At 58.7% G+C, this 17472-nt stretch overlaps 2 protein-coding genes across 3 annotated transcripts; one reads left to right on the top strand and one right to left on the bottom strand.

The window, feature by feature from the left end:
• The first annotated feature begins 223 nt into the window (after positions 1 to 223).
• RPL3L (ribosomal protein L3 like) lies at positions 224 to 7545 on the top strand. The gene is made up of 10 exons (XM_079320612.1): positions 224 to 380; positions 1324 to 1516; positions 1906 to 2074; positions 3016 to 3151; positions 3857 to 4043; positions 4915 to 5075; positions 5310 to 5411; positions 5499 to 5594; positions 6175 to 6294; positions 7433 to 7545. The coding sequence occupies exons 1-10, from the start codon at positions 378 to 380 to the stop codon at positions 7487 to 7489; spliced, it is 1224 nt and encodes a 407-aa protein (XP_079176738.1). The 5' UTR covers positions 224 to 377; the 3' UTR covers positions 7490 to 7545.
• Positions 7546 to 7980: 435 nt separating this feature from the next.
• On the bottom strand, positions 7981 to 17141 carry LOC306809269 (testis-expressed protein 2-like). Of its 2 annotated transcripts, none has more exons than XM_079320607.1 (13): positions 16734 to 17141; positions 14451 to 14615; positions 12301 to 13178; positions 12015 to 12215; positions 11633 to 11933; positions 11041 to 11255; positions 10745 to 10903; positions 10551 to 10650; positions 10267 to 10399; positions 10030 to 10167; positions 9601 to 9804; positions 9204 to 9324; positions 7981 to 8548 (listed from the first exon to the last, which is right to left on the bottom strand). In XM_079320607.1, the coding sequence occupies exons 3-13, from the start codon at positions 13165 to 13167 to the stop codon at positions 8423 to 8425; spliced, it is 2565 nt and encodes an 854-aa protein (XP_079176733.1). In that variant the 5' UTR covers positions 13168 to 13178; positions 14451 to 14615; positions 16734 to 17141; the 3' UTR covers positions 7981 to 8422. The 2 variants fall into 2 exon arrangements, with proteins under 2 accessions (XP_079176733.1, XP_079176732.1); XM_079320606.1 differs by having other exon boundaries at positions 16797 to 17141.
• Between the last annotated feature and the right edge of the window lie 331 nt (positions 17142 to 17472).

Raw genomic sequence — 17472 nt, 5'->3', positions numbered from 1 at the left:
TTTTCTGATCAGAATCACAAAGCCTGGGCTGACAGAGAGATTTTCAGTCTGTGCTGGGGGTACCTGGTGCAGGTGTTCACAGCTCTGGGTGTGGGGTAGCCCTTCTGAAAACTGCCCTAATTCAGGAAACTGCCCTAATTCCTGCCATTCCCATCAGAGTTATTCAGGAGGGAGAAGCGTAAACTGAGCCAGCAGCAATTGACCTTTATCACACCACAACTGTCGTGTCCAACCTGCCAGGAATGAAATGAATATCGCAGCGGGTGAAGCGAGCGGCTAAATTTGTGTCTTCAGACCCATACCCATCTTAAGTATTAATGTGGGGAGGCACTCCCTGACAGCCTCTCTCTGCTGCTGCCCCGGGCTGAAGACGTCCCATGGTTGGTACAGCTCTGCTGGTGGGCGAGGGTCAGCGAGCAGGGCTGGGTTCTGCTCCTGGTGGTGCCGCTGGAATGGGCTCAGAACCCCCAGAGCTCCACTCAGGCTGGAAAATGAGCTTGGTGCAAGGCACAGCTGAGAGCTGTGACTGATCTGAGCTGCCCTGCAACTGCAGGGGGTGCAGGACTAACCCTTCGCTGCTTGTGGTTGAGGTTTATGTATTTATCTCTCCTCACCTGGCTTTCAAGGTGCCTTTAGAGCCTGTGCATGTTCCTGTTACCCATTCCTTTGGGAATCCTTTCCCCTGTTTTCCCAATCCTTGGCTGTGCTTGTTTTGTGCCATTTGCCTTGATGACATGAAGCCCAGGAATTCCAAACAGGATACAAAATAAATTACCATTAAGAGCACAGGATAGACCTAGTAAAGAATGTATTTGTCCTTCAAAGTCCTTCAGAAGAAGCTGAAGGAGGGAGATCATGTTAAGTTTTTTATTTAAGTGGCATCATTTGTCCAGAAGTTTAGTAAATTCACACTGACAGAGAGTAGGTTTTGGATGGGTATTGGAAGAAATCCTTGCCCTGTGAGGGTGGAAAAGCCCTGACACAGGGTGCCAGAGAAGCTGTGGCTGCCCCTGAATCCCTGGAAGTGTCCAAGGCCAGGTTGGAAGGGGCTTGGAGCAGCCTGGGATGGTGGAAGGTGTTTGGGTTTTAAGGACTTTAAGGTCCTTCCCACCCCAAACCATTCCAGTATTCTATGCCATTTTTCCACGTACATGACAGAAGCTTGAACAAAATCCTGCATTGCTACAACTCGGGGAAGAGCCCAGAATCTCTGTGTCATTCCCATGTGAAAGGGAGGATTTTTGCTGTGTTTTTGTTGTTTCCCTTTACCCCATTTCCCAGGGAGCTGCGAGTGAAGCCTCCCTTTGTTGCTCCTCTCCTCAGTCCCACCGCAAGTTCTCGGCTCCCAGGCACGGCCACCTGGGCTTCCTGCCCCACAAACGGAGCCGCCGGCACCGAGGGAAGGTGAAGGCCTGGCCCAAGGATGACCCCAGCAAACCAGTCCACCTGACAGCTTTCCTGGGCTACAAGGCTGGAATGACCCACACCGTGCGCGAGGTGCACCGGCCCGGGCTCAGTAAGGCTTGGCTGCAGTGGCCACGTGCACCAGGGAAAGGAGGGAAAAGGCTCCTTGGGAAAGGCTGGATGGTGGAGCCCAGAGTAGGTTAAATCCTGGTTCCTAGGTTAAATCCTGGTTCCTAGGTTAAATCCTGGTTCCTAGGTTAAATCTTGGCTATCCAGATCTTGGATGGTCAGAGGCCACCTCAGCACAGGCTGAATGTGAGGGTTCCTGGAACTCTCCACACTGGGATGGTGAGTGGTGGTTTGGGAGCTGGGAAGGCTGGAACAGGCTGAGATTGAACATGATGTTGCCCTCAGCACTCTCTGTGACAGAGGGAATCCTCCAGGAAATTACCTGATCCCAAAAGAGAACCCTTTGCTGCACTTCCCTTTGCTGCCTTGCAGAGGTCTCCAAGAGGGAGGAGGTGGAGGCTGTGACCATCATCGAGACCCCCCCGATGGTGGTGGTGGGGGTCGTGGGCTACATCGAGACACCCAAGGGCTTGAGGAATTTCAAGACTGTTTTTGCTGAGCACATCAGCGACGAGTGCCGGCGGCGCTTCTACAAGAACTGGTAAGTGCTCCCAAAAAGGGTCATTAACCACTGGAACTGCCCAGGGAAGTGGTGGAGTCACACCCTGGAGGTGTCCAGGGCACCCCTGGATGTGCCATTCAGTGCTCTGGGTGACAAGGTGGGGATCAGTCACAGGTTGGACTGGATGATCTCGGAGGGCTTTTCCACCTCATTGATTCTGGGATTCTCAGAGTGGGGTTTTCCTGGGGGGCTGCCTGTGAGGGATTTCTGGAATTCCACAGGCTCTCCAGGATGCCCAAACAGCTCAGCTCCTGTGGAGTGAAACTGCTGCCTATTTAGTCTTGCACAGGGACACTGCAAACATGAGGAGCAGCGTTTGCATATGTAAATTTATTCTAATAGCCTAACCAAGTTAGCTCTCTCCACAATATCATATGGCAGGTTCCTTTTCCCTCATGCAGCTCTGGCTCATCAGCCCCACAGTTAACTGGAATCCTTGAGCTGGACTGAAACCAGATTTGCCAGGGGGAAAATTGATGCAGAATGTGGCTCCTGACCCTCATAAATATCAGCACCTCTCAGCAGAGAGGGAAGTGCAAACACGAATTTCCCCTCTGTAGGAATTGGGTCTCCTGTAACAGTGCCATGGAGACCCACCCACCACAAGCCTCTGATCCCTGCTTTCTCCTGCCTCTGATTTTGCCTCTAATTTTGTGTTTTGGTGGTGCTGAGTCAGTCAGTGGGAGACAACTGCATTCCTCATGCAGAAAGGTTTGAATTACCCTTGAACAAGCCCTTTTCAGGGCTCATTATCCACTTCCCTCTTCCCACCTCAAGGTCCTGACAGCCAGGTGAGGCTCAGGTATCCACAGGTTCCTTGTGCCTCCCAGGAGATGGCTGACAAGGTGACCTGTCCCCTCTCTGCACTGTCACAAGCCCTTTTTTCAGCTCTGATGGATATTAAACCTCTCTGTCCCTAGGCACAAGAGCAAGAAGAAGGCATTCACCAAGTACTGCAAAAAATGGCAGGATGAGGCTGGGAAAAAGCAGCTGGAGAAGGATTTTGCAGCCATGAAGAAGTACTGCAAGGTCATCCGTGTCATTATGCACACACAGGTCAGAGCCTCCCCCCAGCATGGGCAGGGGGCTCAGGGGCTTCCTCTGCTCTGAAGGGCCTGGAAGTGGGATCAGGGGTGTTTTTGAGGGGTCACAGAGGCTGAGAGAGCAGAGGGTGTGAGGAGGTGCTGGCTGGTCTTTCCTGCTGCCTCCTGACCTCCCAGGGCTTTCTACTCCAGGATTGCTGTGGGGGCTGTGGTTTGGGAACCCTGGGGACCCCTCACATCCCAATGGGAGCCCCCACAGCCCGAGGGGGAGAGCAGAGTCTGAGCAGGTCCTGTGTCCTGTGTCAGCAAAGGACCTTGGGCCTCATGATCACCTCAAATTAGCAACTGGTGTCAAATGTTTTGGGCAAAAATAACCCCACAGGCAGGCACAGTTTTGCCAGATGCTGATTTCTGGATACACAGGAGCACATTTTAATGCTGATCCCTGGAGTTAAGGGCTGCTTTGGAGTCTGGGGGAGAGCTTAGCTGGCTCAAGGCCAGACAGGGTGTCTGGGATCAAGGACAAGGAGTTGGCTCCATAAAATCCCAGATATAAAGAGCTGTTACCCAGGGCTGCTATGAAAGGGGGTGACTGTGTCAGAGAGGTGAAGCAGTGGCTCTGCTCACCCTCACAAACTGTGAGTGACCCAGCCCTGCTGCACCCTCCTGTCTGTGGGGCCAGGGGCCACGTGTCACCCTAAAGCACTGTGTGCTGCAGATGAGACTGCTCCCACTGAGGCAGAAGAAGGCCCACATCATGGAGATCCAGCTAAATGGGGGCACAGTGGCTGAGAAGGTCGACTGGGTCAGGGAGAGGCTGGAGAGGCAGATCTCAGTGCACAGTGTCTTCAGCCAGAACGAGATGATCGATGTCATCGGTGTGACCAAGGGGCACGGCATGAAAGGTACTGGGCTTTGGGGCTGTCCTGCCCACATGGCTCTGCCCATCAGGTGCTTCTGGGCTAGGACAGTGTTGACCATGCTGAGAACCCTGAATTTTTAGTAGAGGGAGTAGAAAAGAGCAGCAGGATCTTAAGCACGACATGCTGTTCTGTTGGGCAGGGCTTGGTTTCCTTAATCTCAGGGATTCCACCAAGGGAAAAAATCAGCAGGGGCATCTCTGACGTAGATACAAAGGAGCTGACAAGATGGAAAGATTTTCCCTGAGATTAAGGCCAGTGAAAGCTGTGCTGTCTCTTGTGCCCAGAGGCCTCCCAGGAGTCTCAGAGGCACTGTCAGTACATAAAGCTACCATGGCAGGGGGTGGAACTGGACAGTCTTTATGGTCCCTTCCCATCAAACCATCCTGTGATGGTGTGAATGTCTCACAAACCCCACATGTGCAGGGCTATGTCTGTCCCTGGGTGTGTGCATGGAACACCTCCCAGTCTGACCAGAGCCATGGGAAGTGAGAACAGCTCCTGATCTTCTCCCAACACAACCTCCTCTGAGAACTGCAGAACCATGGGACTGTCCCTTAGTAGAGCAGGAATGTCCCTCAGCGGAGCAATGGGAATGTCCCTCAGGAGAGCAGTGGGACTGTCCCTCAGGAGAGCAATGGGACTGTCCCTCAGGAGAGCAGGAATGTGCCTCAGGAGAGCAGGAATGTCCCTCAGGAGAGCAGGAATGTCCCTCAGGAGGGCAGTGGGAGTGTCCCTCAGGAGAGCAGGAATGTCCCTGAGGAGAGCAGGAATGTCCCTGAGGAGGGCAGTGGGAGTGTCCTTCCCCAGCCCCAGCCCTCCCTGCTGACCCTGCCCGCTGTTGCCCCTCTGGCAGGGGTGACCAGCCGCTGGCACACCAAGAAGCTGCCCAGGAAGACGCACAAGGGGCTGCGGAAGGTGGCGTGCATCGGGGCCTGGCACCCGGCCCGCGTGGGCTACTCCATCGCCCGGGCTGGCCAGAAGGGCTACCACCACCGCACCGAGATCAACAAGAAGGTATGGCCCAGGGGCTCCCCCAGGCCTCCCAGGCTGCCACCATCCTCCTGCCACGGTGCCCTCAGCTCCCTGCATCCCCTGGATGTTCCCCTGGACGTCTCCTGGTGCTTTTCCGCTGCTGGAGGGCACACCTGACTGAAAAAATCAGGATTCTGTGGGGGGTCCTGTCACCCTGTGAAGCTCCTCAGCAAAGGAGCAGGAGAGTCTCCATCTCCTCTGCCTGTCTGTTGCCAGATTTACCGCATTGGCCACGGGATCCACGTGGAGGATGGCAAAGTGGTGAGGAACAACGCCTCCACGCACTACGACATCACTGAAAAGACCATCACGCCTATGGTGAGGGCTGAGGGGTGACAGGGCTGGGACCCTCCTGACCCTCCCAGCCAGCTCTCCTGCCCACCAACCCCTCTGCTCTCCCCACAGGGTGGTTTCCCTCACTATGGTGAGGTCAACAACGACTTCCTGATGCTGAAGGGCTGCGTGGTGGGCACCAGGAAGCGCGTGCTCACCCTGCGCAAGGTGAGAGTGCCAGGCTGGGCTGGGCTGCAGCTCCCCAGGAGCACATTCCCCATATGGAGAGCCCTCCAAATGCTAGACAGGGACACTGGTGCTGTGTCACACATGAGTGTAGTGCTGAGGCCATTGGCAGGTGGATGGAGCTGGAGGGCTTCAGAGCTCTAAGGGCTGTGGTTCATTTCAGAAATGAAACCTTCGATTGTCACAGAAAGGTGACTGGGCCGCCCAGGGATGTGGTGGTGGAATCACTGCTGTTTAAGGACAGACTGATTGTGGCACTTAGTGCCATGGTCTGGGTGACAAGGTGGTGCCAGGTCACAGGTTGGTCTTGGTGATCTCAGAGGTCTTTTCCAGCCTAGTTGATTCAGTGATTCTGTGATTCTCTGATTTTGTGATTCTGTGATTCTATGAAATGCTGAGTGAAGAGCAAGCTCTCCACCACCTGAGCACCAGGGTGCTGCTCTGAGAACACAGATTTTTGAAGAGATATTTGTTTAGAGGATATTCCAACCTTGCTCCCATGAGACCAACTGTCCTGGCTTTCTGTGATGGTTGTCCTGATGTTGTGACTGTTCTTCCCCAGTCCCTCCTGGTGCACACGAGCCGCCGGGCCCACGAAGCCATTGAGCTCAAATTCATTGACACCACTTCCAAATTCGGCCATGGCCGCTTCCAGACAGCCCAGGAAAAGAGAGCTTTCATGGTGAGTTCCCCAGACTGCCTCCAGCTCATCGTGGGGCCACAGCAACTGACTCCAGCCATGGGCAGGAAGGTGCAACTGGATGAGTTTTGTGTCCCTTCTGACCCAAACCATTCCAGGATTCTGTGATTCCATGATTCTGTCATCTATTTCTCAATACAACAACAGCCAAATGAATGTTTGAGATTCTCTTGCCTAAAGGCAGCCATGAATTCAGTTCAGACAGCAGAAATGATGCTAAGGAAGAACAGGATGGTTGTGTGAGTGATCCAAGACAACTCAACCAACAAATAAAAGACCATATGGGCAACCAGTTCCCATTCACCACGGGAAGTTTTAAACAAGCAGTTAGCTTGGCAGGCACTGTCTTGGCCATATGGTCCCTTTCACTGGCAATTGTGCACTGCTTTGATTTGTTTGGAATGATTTATAGCTTTAATGTTCTTAGAGGAAAAAAGTTTGGGTCAAATTCAGATGCAAATTTGTGGTGCTTTTGTCAGAAGGTTTCAAGAGGGACAAGCAGTGAATTTTCTTTAAATCCACAGGAAAAAAAATTAAATAATCCAAACACAGCAGTTTCCTGAATAGCTTTGCAGCCTTCACCAGGCTGGTGTGAGTCTGAGTCTGAAGTGGAGGAAGCACTGAGTAAACCAGGAGAGGGAGAAGAAGGGAAAGAAACACCTGCCTGGGTCCCACGCAGATGTAAACTGGGTCTGGATCTGGCCTGTCAGCCAGAAATGCCATGTGAAGCTGGCTAAGCCTCCTTAGTGCTGGCAGGGGGATTGGTTGGGCACTGCCTTTGCAGAGCTCCTTAGAGGTTAAGCTGATTTCCTTCAGCTCAGTGTCAGGAGCCTGTTGTGTCACTGCCAGCCCTGAGCTGCTGTGACGAGGAGCTCGGTGACAGGAGGAGGTTTGACCTGGGTGCAGCTCTTTTCTTTGCCATTTTGCCCCATGGATTCTGAGGTAAAACATCACATTTGTACAGAAGTTGAGGGACATAAGTAATTCCTGCCATCTACTCCAATAGGATTGATTTGCTGTGGGATAACCCCATTTTTCAGCTGCTTTTCTGTTTGACAGAGCCATTCAGGCCAGGTCTGTGTGTCCCTAAATCCAAACTCTCATCTCTGCTCTCTTCCAGGGCCCCCAGAAGAAACATTTGGTGAAGGAGAAGCCAGGTGTGCAGGAAGAGCTCTAAGGATGGAGATCCAAGTTTGCCTGACTGGGCACTTGCAATAAAGGGGCTCCAAGACACACCTGCTCCCTTTCAACTTCTGTTTTCAGGCTCCTCAGCAGATGGGGATGGGAAAAGTGGCATTTGGGACTGGCCCACATGGACAGGGACTAACTGGGACAGCCAAGTGCCTGCTCTGTCCTCTGAACCCTCCTTTTCCTTTGCCCAGTGAATTTTTCCCACACACCCAAATCACCATGAAGACTCCCCTTCCTCTCACCCAGCAGAGAGCAGAGCACCAGCCCTTCTGCCCCAGTTTCCACTGGGAGTCAGGGCCTGCCCATAACCTGCCTCTGCCCAGGCTCCCTGACTGTGCCCTCAGTGCCTCTCCCACACATCCAGCACTGCTTTTGCCAAGCTGAAGGGCTTCTCCCTGCTCAAAGCCCCCTGGTCCTGCCTGGAATCCTCAGCAGAGGTGGGAATTTGTGTCCAACACAAGGGCTGCTAGTCAGGGCTGGCCAGTGATGGATTTATTCACTTGGGATCCTTTCCCACCCGTGCTTTCCTTGCAGCCCAGCTGCCTGCAGGGAGGGGGGGATTCCCTGGAGCTGGGAATTTTGGATCAGCAGTGATCCCAACTCCTTCAGTGCCATGATCCAGGTGTCCTGCACCTTCTTTGGGAACCAGACAGTGGGAAGCCCAGCCCTCCACTGTCCAGAGCTGCCTGCTTGACCAGGAGTCCTGGCAATGTGGCCATGGAATCCCTGGGTCTCCAGCAGCCTGGCTGTGCCCTGAATGTGTGCTTGCAGGATTGGAGGAGGCTCATCTGCAGAAGCAGAGGATGAAGATGAACCCAGGCACAGCCCTGGGTGCAGTCAGTGGTCAGGCCCTGGCTGTCCCCATGTCCCAGCAAGGTCCCTGAGCTCTGGGCAGTGTCCCTGCCCCAGGGGCTGTGCTTCAGAGCCTCCTGTCCCCCCTGGCTGGCAGGTCCTGGGGCAGGGCCGTGGTGGGTGGCCAAGGATCCAGGCCAGAGCGCATGATGGGAATGATGAGATCGTCCATGTTGGGCATCACCAAGATTTTCTGCAAAGAGGGATCCAGAATAACAAATCAGTGGGTTGGAACAGCACAGGGACACTGCCTGGAGGTTGGCTTGGCAGGAGCCACACCCAGGTCAGAGCTGGGCTGTGAACTGGAGATCCTGGGCTCCCACCCCCGCAGCAGCAGCCCCAGCTCTGGATATCAGGGTGGGGACAAGCAGGAACAATTTTTCTTTGCCCTGGTCACCTCTATGGTTGCAGGGGTGGTCACAGTGGAGGGGAGGGACCAGCATTTCAAAGCCATCCATATGGGTGGCTTTTGGGGGGCCCTAAATATCTTCAGGGCATTTCTGCTCTTTGAGCAGAGGTGAGAGGCTGAACATAAACCCTTGGGAAGGCAAATCTCTCAAACATCCCCAAAGCAGATGGACAGGGGGATTCAGCCCTTCTGCAGGGACTGCCTCACACCCCAAACCCTCCCTGCTTGGGGCTGCAAATGATGGGAGGAAATCACTTTTCCTCAGCCCTTGAGCTCATTATTTGGGTTCCTGTCTTCACTGCTCCAAACTGGCCACACCAGACCAGGTGCTGCCTTTTTGCAGAAACACTTGGCCCAAACTGAGGTTGACTCTCCCCAATGATAGCAATGCCTAAGCCTCAGCAGGGTTTGCTGAGCCCCTAAACAACAACCCAGGCACCTGAAATTCGTGCTTCAGCTTCTTCTCAATCCATTCAGTGACGTGCAGGAACGTCACCTCCCGCTCACCCAGCTTGGGGCGCACCTTCAGCTCCAGCTGTGGGGGCACTTGGAAGCTGTACCTGTGAGGGGAAAGGAAAGAGCCAGAAAGCATCACCTGACAAAGGTGTGGCACAGCCCAGGCAGCCCCACTGCTGATTTTTAGGGAGGAGGTGACAGCTCAGGGCCCCCAGATGTGTGTTGGCCTGGGTGCAGACTCAGAGAAATGAGGTCTGCGAGCCCCTTTGGGGAACAGCTTTGGGTTGTTGGTGCCCCAGATGAGCCCAAAGCCCTGGAGCTGGTTCCTTGCAGGGAGCAAGAGGAGCTGGGGGTGCCTGTGGGGGAAGCAGAGCTGGTACCAGACACGGTCGGTGGGTGGTGGGGGGATGTTCACAGCCAGGGTTCCTGCCAGCTCCTGCACCTCCACCGTCAGCAGCAGTGGCGTGTTGGAGACCTCCTCCATCTTCTTCTTGATGAACTCGTTCTCTGTGGCCTTCTGGAAATACTTGGACTTGGCGATCTTGTCCACGAAGCGCAGGATTTTCCGGCTCGTGCTGTTGTGGCTAAAGCAAGAGGGGCCCCAGCTCAGCCCTGTTGGGTTTTGGGGTCCCCCCACCCTCTGCCACAGCACCCTACAGGGACAGAGTCCCCTTTGAAAGCCACCACCCTTTGAAAGCTGTGTGTGTCCTGCTGGGGACACTGTCCCCATTCCCCTGTGCTGATGTGGCACCGTGTGTCCCCTGCCCTGCCCCGTGCCCCCATGGCACAGACCCCCAGCACCCCCTTACCCCTCGGTGCCAGGCGGGGGGAGCCTCTCCCCCGGGGCTCCCACGGGCTCTGCAGTGGTGACATCGTCCTCGTCCGAGGAGCCAGCACTGGACGACTCGGCGTCGCTGTCTGCCAGCAGGATCAGCCGTGGCCTGGCCCTGCGAGCCCCAGGAGGTCAGGGCTGCTCTGGGGACAGCAGCCTCGCCTCACTGGGGCAGGAGGAGCAGGATGAGCCCATCCATGGACACATTCCTTACCCCTCTCTGCCTGCCTCTGCAGGGCCGCTCTCCTCTGCAGAGTTCTCCTTCCCTAGCTTGCTGAGGTTCATCTTGGTCTCCAGTGTCATCTGCAAGGAGCCGCTGTAGGTGACCTCCATGTCCACCCAGAGCCCTGCCAGGGGGAGGGACAGGGTGAGATCAGATCAGCACCACAGGGCTCAGAGCTGCTTGTGCACTGCCAAACCCTCCCAGCTTTGGGGATTGGGCTGGCAGCCCCATAAAGCCATCCTGCAGCCAGCCCTGTCCCTCTGTGGGGCTCTCACCTCGCTCATTGATGGTGGGGTTGGAGGCACTGAGCACTGAGGGGATGGATGTGCCCATGTCCAGCTCTGTCAGCGTCAGCTCGTTCATGAAATACGGGAGCTGATGGAGGGAAACCCCCATGGGGACAGTCACCACTCACTGTGGGGCCTTGGCAACAGGGCTCCTTGAGTGATCTGATGCTCCTGCCTCTCACCTTGATCTTGCTCAGCTTCTTCTGGATCTTGTTGGACACCTGCTCTGCCCAGTACTGCTCCCGGAGGAAGTCCCAGAAGATGCGTCCCACCAGCGCGTTCATCCAGGCCATGCTGGCCGTGTCCTCGCCGGGCTGGGGGGGGACAGCGGCCACCAGCCCCTGCAGCCAGGTGGCCCCGTGAGCAGTGGGACCCGCGGTCCTTGCTCCCCTGCCCCAGGGCTGCTCAAACAAGCCACAGGCTGGGCTCCATTAACCTCTGCCTGTGGTGCTCCCAGTGCTGGGTTTGTCCCACTCACCTTGGTGGGCGTGGGGCTGCCCAGGGCTCCGTGAGAGGGGCTCCGCTCCGGGCTGGGTGCCCCCTGTGCTGGCACGAATCGGGCCATGTAGGTGCTGTAATCCAGGTAAATCTCCTCAGTGCTTCCCGACACATCCCTGGCTGGATCTGTGGATGGGATGTCCTCGGCACTGCCCCCGCTGCTGCTGCCGCTGCTCTGCGGAGCCGATCCCATGCCTGGGGGTGTGGAATCACAGAATCATTTCGCTTGGAAAACCCCTCAAATGTCATCAACGCAACCACTCCCCAGCCCCGCCCAGGCCAGCACTAACCCGTGTCCCCAGATGCCACAGCCACATGGCTTTAACTCCCCCCAGGGATGGGCACTCCATCCCAGCCCTGGGCAGCCCTTTCGGTGAAAGAGTTGTTCCTAATACCCAATCTGTTCAGTCAGGATGGCATCAGGGGTGACATCACGGTGCCAGGGACATGCCACCCACCCTGTGGACGAGCTGAACGCTCTTGGCTACACTTTGGGCTCCTCCATGTCCCTCCATGCCCACTGCTGCCCACCAAAGAACTGTGTTCAGTCCTGGTTGGTGGCTGCCCCTCACCTGCCGTGGTGTCACCGTGGCTGCTGGGTGTCCCACGGGAGGCTTGCACGAGGTGCTGGTACCACTCCTCCTTCTCCCGCCCCGTCCGCCCAAACAGGTACAGGCACCTGTCCCTGCAGTCCCCTGGGATGTCCTGCCCGGCCACCGGCACCTTCCTGCCCCCCTCCTCCCCCTGCAGCTCCGCGTCCTGCTCCTCGCTGCTCCTGCCCTGTCCCTCGGCCGCCTCGGGGAGCAGCACACAGATGGGATATTTCTTGTTCCACGTCCGCTTTCGGGCCAGGCTGGGGGGGCACAAGAAGACCTGCAGCACCGAGAGTGTGGTGAGGCCGGGCCGTCTGCGGGGGGAACCCCGCGGGAGGGTCCTGGGGACCCCCAGGCTCACCTTGGCATCGGTCAGGTCGTAGCAGCGGTGGCTGACGAAGACGGTGTCCAGGATCTCCTCCTCGAAGGTGGCTCGGCGCGGGATGTTGCTCTTGGGGTAGGACAGCTTGAGGGTGGCCCCGTCCAGCGCGGCGAGCACCGAGTGCGTGAGCGATGGGTGGAAAAGCTCGGGGTCGTACACGTGCAGCTGGTTCATCCAGCCCTGGAAAAGCGGGGAGAGGGATCCGGCTGCTTCCCAGTCCCCATGACCACCCCCATCCCCTCATCCCGGACCACCCCTCTCCTACCTGGAGCTTGGGGGATTCCCGCGGCTCCCCCGGGAGCAGCTTGGGGCGCAGGCGGCCCCACGGTCCCCGAGCGGCCGGGGGAGCCTTGGGTACGAGGAAGAGGATGGCGAGGAAGCCCAGGAGCATCCCGCAGAGCAGTCCCACGCAGAGCCCGGCGGCGTAGGGCGGCAGCGGCAGCACCAGGTAGCCGTAGGCGAGCAGGGCGATGGAGGCGAGCGCCCTGCCCGGCACCGAGCCCCCGGACCGCGCTGCCGGCGGCTCCTCGGGCGGGGGCAGCGGGGGTTCCGTGTCTCTCTGCGCCACCTCCACCACCTGGATCACATCCCCGTAGGAGCAGATCTCGTAGCGGCAGTTCAGGGTGGGCTCCCAGGGGGTCCAGTCCCGCACCCGGCGGCCCCCGGCCCCTCGGCTGCCCCCCGGCTCCTTGGCCCGGCCCGTGGGGCTGCTCTCCTCGGCCATCAGGCGGCTCAGGCGGCTCAGGGGCTCCTGCACGGCCTCCGACAGCCTCCTCCTGGTGTCCTCCAGCCGCGCGTCGCGCAGCCGGAGCAGCGCGGCTCGGCTCTCGGACGGGGACACGCTGGGTGATGGCGGAGCCGTGCGCGACCTGGCCGGGCTCAGCCGGGGCTGGGGGCCCCGCGGGAGGTCGGTCAGGAGCATTCCCCCGGGCTGAGGTGACGGGGGCCGTTTCGTGTCCCCATCCACCGTGGGAAGGAGCCCGCAGCCATCCCGGCCGCCGCCGTCCTCCCTGGAGCTGCCGGCATGCGGCGTCGGTCCCTCGATGTCCCCACGCCGAGGGGAGCCCGGGGATGGTGTCAGGGCTGGAGAGGCGTCTGCTGCCACCGCAGCCTGGTCTGCCATGGCTCGCATCGCCGGCGGCACTGCCGAGGGACAGGGAGACAGCTGGCAGAGGTGGCAGGGCACACGACATCCCTGCTCTGCTCCTGCCTCCCCATCGGCATCGCCCGGGGGCATCTCCCGGGACCCTCATTCCGGGCTGGGCATCTCCCAGCCTATTTCGAGATGGTTTGTGGCGTGAGCTCAATGGCTGCTCTTGTCTGACAAATATTAACCCCAGCCAGGCAATTAGCAACGAGAGTCCGGAGCTGCCAGCCAGGGCTGCAGCCAAACCAGGAGGATTGTCCACACCAGGATATTCCACCGGTCCCAGTGCTCGCTGGGATACCAGCCCAGTGGGCAGCACTCCCTGGCTCCTCTAAAAGTTCCTGGTTTGGGCCCTGCTTCAAGCACAGCATGAATCCAAAATTAAGCCAGCCCAAGCCGCAGCCCCAGTGCAGCGAGGGGATGCTCTGTAAGCACAGTCAGGAATCTCTGTCTTTACTGGGGCTGGGAGGGACAAAAGTTTTTCTAACACAAAGTTTCCATTGTCCTGAGGGGTCCCTGCCCCAAGGAAGCGCTGTCTGTCCCCAGCAGCCACCACCAGCCCTCTTTGCTGCACTCCTGCCAAAGCCACGGGCTGAGCGCTCTGGGCTGTGCCCCCTCCGGATTTTGGGAGGGAGAGGGATCTGCAGGACGGGCTCTGCAGGGCCACCGCGGTGCTGAGTCAGCTCCCAGCAGGTCCAGGGAGTGCTCAGCCCCTCCCTGCCCTCTTCCCCTCACAGCAGCCCTGCAGCAGCAGCAGGAATGCATCCAGGGACCCCGGAGCTGCCTCACGCTCGCACCGCGCCCGCCCTGGATCTTCAGAGCTCCTCAGTGCCAGGAATTCATTACAGGCTGTGCCGCAGCTGCCTCCAGCCCCCTTTATATAATCTCAGCTCTTGCTTTGCTTCTGCTTTACAGGAGCCACTTGTTAACCCCAAATCATCCACGGGGGATTGTCCCGGTGGTCCCAGCTCCTGGCAGAGCCTGGCTGGTGCTGCCCTGGCAAGGCACCAAAACAGCCAAACGAGGAGTGAGCAGAGGGAAAAGAGCAGTGGAGCTGGGCCTGAGAGGAAACCTGCTCTAGGGAAATGTCTTTAAGGTCCCTCCCAACCCAAAGCATTCCATGATTCTGTGATTCCAAGGGGTCCCTCTCCTGCCCACCCCATCCCTGCAGCCCCAACACCCCCTGCCCCTCCCCATGCAGGGTTCTCAGTGGCCCCACATCACTCCCAGTATGCCCAGTACTGCCCATCACCCCTGGCTGTTCCTACCAGAGCACCCCTGGGCTGATCCTTGGAGGGTCCTGCCCTGCTCCGTGTCCCTGCCAGGTCAGGGGGACAGGGTCACCCCAGCACTGGGCTCGCTGCTCCTTGTGCTCCACTCCACTGTGCCCAGCTCCCCGTTCCCACTGCTCCCGTACTCGTGGGTTTTAAAAGCTTAAAAAAAAAAAAAAAAAAAAAAAGGTCTGTTTCCTGAGAGACCATTAGCACGGTGGAAGACAGAGATAATAATAGCCTGGGTTTGTATGGGAGGTCTCCTCTGGCAGGGATGGTGAGTACAGCGGGGGCTACGCTGCTGCTGCAGCCACGTCTGGGGAGGGTGGGGACAGCAGGACAGACCCTGCTGGGTGCCCTGGCTGGACCACCAGCACTCTGAGAGGGAGCTGCAGCCCTGGGGAGGCTGTGCTGCTGCCTCAGGCTTCAGAGAGCCAGCACTGAGTGTGGAGGTGCCCCAACACTGACCCCCCTTCCAGCCTGCAGCTCGTCCCCAGCCTGTGGCCACAGTGACCCCCCTCCCTGTGTGTGGACATGCCAAAGCCATGACCATCCATGAGCCTCTCCACTGGATTCCAGCTCCAAAACTCTGCACCTTGCTCCCAGCTTTGGTTCAAATTCAGGTCTTGACATGACCTGACAGGGAGCAGCTTGGTCTGATGTCCTGGAGTGTCTCCCCCTAAAACACTCCCTTCACACATGGCATGGCACAGCCTGGCACGGTGGGAGCTCCCGGGTGGGCACTGCCCACCCTGCTGTTTGCTTTGCTTGTAGAATCAGGGAGTTAATTGAAATATCAACTTCATTAACTTCCCTCAGTCCTCTGGGGTTAATTAGGGTGGCAGTGGTGCTGCAGGCGGGGACGTGGCACCAGAGCAGCGCTTTCCTCACACCGCCAAAGGAGCTGGAAATCCCTCTCTAATTATCTGCACAAAACGCCGTGACAGAGCCCGGCTGTGACGCTGTCCCTGGAGCGCTCCGCATTATCCCGAGATAATTGAGGGATTTCTGCAAGCTCCGAGTGCAACTTTGGCCAATGAGCTGGGCAGTGTGGGATCCCAGCTCCATCCTCTGCTCCCAGTTCCACATCACATCGCTGCTCAGGGGTTTTGCTGGTGGATCCTGGGGTGGGTTTTGCGCTGCTGCGGGAACAAGGAGCCAGGTGGGCTTTGGAATGCCTCCAGCAGGATGCTGAGAGCCAGCCAGCCTCAGGACCCACTCCCAAAGCCTCTACAGCATCCTGTGCATCCCATGGTTCTCTATGGACTCTGCTTCACTCCCAATCTCAGCCATTCCCAATGTCTGCTCGTCTTCCTTGCCCCTGCAGCTCACAGCAGCTCCCAGACATGGTGAAGGAAGGATCCAGCCACTTCCAGCATCCATCCCATGCACGCCGGCACAGCCTCACCGTAGGAATTGCAGGGAGCAGCAGTTATCCGGTGGATGATGCTGCCGAGACCTTCTGTCTGCTGCAGCCTGGAAATCCACACCCCGAAGGTGTGCGGAGTCTATTTGGAGCATTCCTTGACATCCCGCTCCTCTGATCTCGGTGGATCTTACGGGAGGCTCTTTCAAAGCAGCGCATCCCCCTCCCTCCTTTCCTCCCTCTCTCCCTCCCTTCCTCCGCCGCTCCCAGCGGTTGGGAGCCCCTTCCTCCCCCTGCCCGGGCTCTTGCCACGAGCCATCAATCCCCGGGGCTGCAGCGGCAGCTCAGCCCGCCCGGGATGAAGCCTGACCTAATTCAAAGCGGCAGCATCCAGAGGGCAGCGGCCCCGCGCCGGGGTCCCGCAGCCCCGGGGGGAGCTCCGGGCCGCCGGACACGTCCCTTGGCATTTGGGAGTGGGGATCCATCCAAGCATCGCTGCGGCCGCAGGGCCAGGGCAGCAGAGCCAGATCTCAGATTTTGTCCAAAGGGCACCAACATTTTTTCCTCTTGCTTCAAGGAAGGTGCTATTTTCACCAGAGCCTAAGCCCGGCTCTCATCCGAGAGGTTTTCGATAAACTACACAAGAAGGGATTTGTGGTGCTGATTTTTGGAAGGAGAAGGAAGCTGCAGCAGCTCAGCCCCTTTGGAAGCTGCTCAGGTTCACCTTCAAAGCCCTCACCTTGCCACACGCCGGGCTGTCACCTCCTCCTCTCCGGGACCCCCCGACGGGCCCCGGCCAGACCCCGCATCCTCCGTGGAGGGTCCCCACGGGTGACCATGGTCCCTGCTGTGCCCGCACCCGAACCCACCCTAAGAGCCCCGGGAGTGCCGGAGGGACTCCCAGTCCCACCAACCCCGCTGCAGAAACCGGGGCTGCCCGGCCCCGCCGCCCGGCCCGGGCCCCGCAGTGCCGGTACCTGCGGCAGGCGAGCCGGGAAGGGTCGCTCGGTCCCGGTGATGGAGAAGGACGAGCAATGCCGGGAATCGGAGTGGTCCCGGTGCCGGGGGAGGATAACGCGGGGGTCAGTCCTGCTGTCGGGGGAGACCGGACCTTGTGCCGGTGTCAGTGCCGGTGGAAGTCGGTCGCTCCCGGTGCCAGGATCCAAGGACTGACGCCGGTGCTGGGATAGCAGGGCCGGAGCGGTGCCGGTTCCGCGGTACCGGCGGCTCCGTGGCGGTCTCGCTGCCGGTTGCACATGCCCAGAGCCGGGCTGGCTCCCGCCCCGCTCGCACCGGCGATGCCGGAGCATCCGCAGCTCCGAGCCGGCTCCGCGCTCCGCCCCGCGCCCCCCCGCATCCCCCCGCATCCCCCTTCATCCCCCCACATCCCCCCGTATCCCCCGCATCCCCCCTATCCCCCACCGGGGCTGCCCCGCGCGGGGCTGCGGGCCGGGCTGGGGGTCCCCGGGGGATAAAGAGGGTTCGGAGCGGGACCCCCTCGGAACTGGGTCCCCCCCGGAACCGGGACCCCCCCCGGTACCGTCGGGCTCGCAGCGCCCTCTGCGGGCGGCGGGGAGGGGCGGCAGGGGCGGGTCCGGAGGAGTGACCGGGGGAGGGACACGGGGGTGGCCCGGCGAGGGGAGGGACACGGGG

This window comes from Erithacus rubecula (genome assembly GCF_903797595.1).
Source record: "Erithacus rubecula genome assembly, chromosome: 17".
NCBI lineage: Eukaryota > Metazoa > Chordata > Aves > Passeriformes > Muscicapidae > Erithacus > Erithacus rubecula.
This window is presented reverse-complemented; position numbering and strand designations above follow the sequence as displayed.

Coding starts and splice junctions, on each gene's coding strand:
- RPL3L (XM_079320612.1), top strand. Junction 5,412..5,498: donor AAAAGACCATCACGCCTATG/GTGAGGGCTGAG, acceptor CTCTCCCCACAG/GGTGGTTTCCCTCACTATGG. Junction 5,595..6,174: donor GCGTGCTCACCCTGCGCAAG/GTGAGAGTGCCA, acceptor GTTCTTCCCCAG/TCCCTCCTGGTGCACACGAG.
- LOC306809269 (XM_079320607.1), bottom strand. CDS start 13,167: ATGCGAGCCATGGCAGACCAGGCTGCGGTGGCAGCAGACGCCTCTCCA. Junction 12,216..12,300: donor GGGAATCCCCCAAGCTCCAG/GTAGGAGAGGGG, acceptor CCGCTTTTCCAG/GGCTGGATGAACCAGCTGCA. Junction 9,325..9,600: donor CCACCCACCGACCGTGTCTG/GTACCAGCTCTG, acceptor TTCCCCTCACAG/GTACAGCTTCCAAGTGCCCC.